The sequence below is a fragment of the Perkinsus marinus genome (assembly GCF_000006405.1).
Source record: "Perkinsus marinus ATCC 50983 genomic scaffold scf_1104296943104, whole genome shotgun sequence".
Classification (NCBI taxonomy): Eukaryota; Perkinsozoa; order Perkinsida; family Perkinsidae; genus Perkinsus; species Perkinsus marinus.
The window spans coordinates 1-1175 of record NW_003211959.1 but is presented as its reverse complement, the minus strand read 5'-3'; the positions used below and the strand labels follow the sequence as shown (position 1 = coordinate 1175).

The 1175-nt window shown below is 34.4% G+C and overlaps 1 protein-coding gene across 1 annotated transcript; it reads left to right on the top strand.

The window, feature by feature from the left end:
* Window positions 1–99: 99 nt before the first annotated feature.
* On the top strand, window positions 100–964 carry Pmar_PMAR012868 (conserved hypothetical protein). Its single transcript, XM_002781260.1, has 6 exons — window positions 100–171; window positions 229–306; window positions 348–455; window positions 504–627; window positions 677–791; window positions 834–964. Exons 3-6 carry the CDS (start codon window positions 432–434, stop codon window positions 931–933), a joined length of 363 nt encoding a protein of 120 aa, XP_002781306.1. The 5' UTR covers window positions 100–171; window positions 229–306; window positions 348–431; the 3' UTR covers window positions 934–964.
* Window positions 965–1175: the final 211 nt, after the last annotated feature.

Sequence of the window (1175 nt, the reverse complement as noted above, 5' to 3'; positions counted from 1 at the left end):
ATAAACCATATAGATGTACCATCATCATATTACTACCAACATTACTCTTACAACTCTCTTGTTGTTGTTGATGTAAGTATAATGATATTCATACAATACAGTTGTTTGCTTTATTATTATGAATGCTCATACTGGTGCATGGTATCTTAAGAAGGTAGTCATACGATATAGGTAGGGTTACTATTGGGTCCATCATAATTAGATGGGTATTCATCATCACCCTTTTAGTGAGACAGGAGGTTCAAGCTTGGGTGTAAGGTTCTTCTTTCGACATCTGTTACAACTTGGAAGGATAGGAATCCACAAGTATTACTACAAAGTATTACTAGACTTAATATTATTAATAGGTAGAAGTAGTAACAACACATAGTCAATATGAGCATCCACAGCTTACTGGCGAATGGGCTAGTGGTGATACTTATACTACTAATATGAGGAAGCTAAGACCCTGGCAAGTAATAATAACAAGAGGACTATATTATCTAGTATTATCGTCAATGTAGATAGAGGATTTAATGAATCTATACCGTAATAGTGAAGGACCTAATCTATTCTTACGACATGGGGGTCCTAGGATATGGACCGAACGAAGGAGTATACAAGGATTATGGCAACCATCACCTGAGGGTCATATTATCAACATCATCTTGTATAATAGTTATTATATTAATTGTAGGTGCGTTGGTTGCATTAAAATGGTTCCATAAGCCTGATAAACCACCAGTGTATTTGAAATACAGTCCGACCTCAATCAAATTAGCCCGTCAACATATATCCTATTCTAAAGGGAGGTAATAGTAGTAATAGTAATGGTGATAGTATTATTGAAGTAGGTGGGGTGATATAACTAATGATTATGATCATACTACCATCACTAAAGGTTTCTATCGTCAAGAGCTTGAGGATATCTTTAAATCACCATTCATAGTATGATTATTATTACAGAGAACTGTTGACATGTTTCTGTTACCTTGCTGTGGTGTAATACTAATTAATAACTCCTTTTTAGTGAGTATATTATCAATAATGGTCCTCTATTATGCAGCATTGGATTTTGAATGTAATAATAATAATACTGAGTATTGGTGGTGGATATCAGTGCTTCTAAGCACTTGTTGCGATCACAAGCTGAATGGTTAAACGAGATATTGAGTTTCCAGTAGTATTTGTTAATT

Bases quoted from the DNA above. Each gene is read 5' to 3' on its own strand.
- Pmar_PMAR012868 (XM_002781260.1), top strand. From the start codon at position 432: ATGAGGAAGCTAAGACCCTGGCAA. The intron at 456-503 runs GTAATAATAACA...TCGTCAATGTAG, and splicing joins GGAAGCTAAGACCCTGGCAA to ATAGAGGATTTAATGAATCT. The intron at 792-833 runs GTAATAGTAGTA...TTATTGAAGTAG, and splicing joins ATATCCTATTCTAAAGGGAG to GTGGGGTGATATAACTAATG.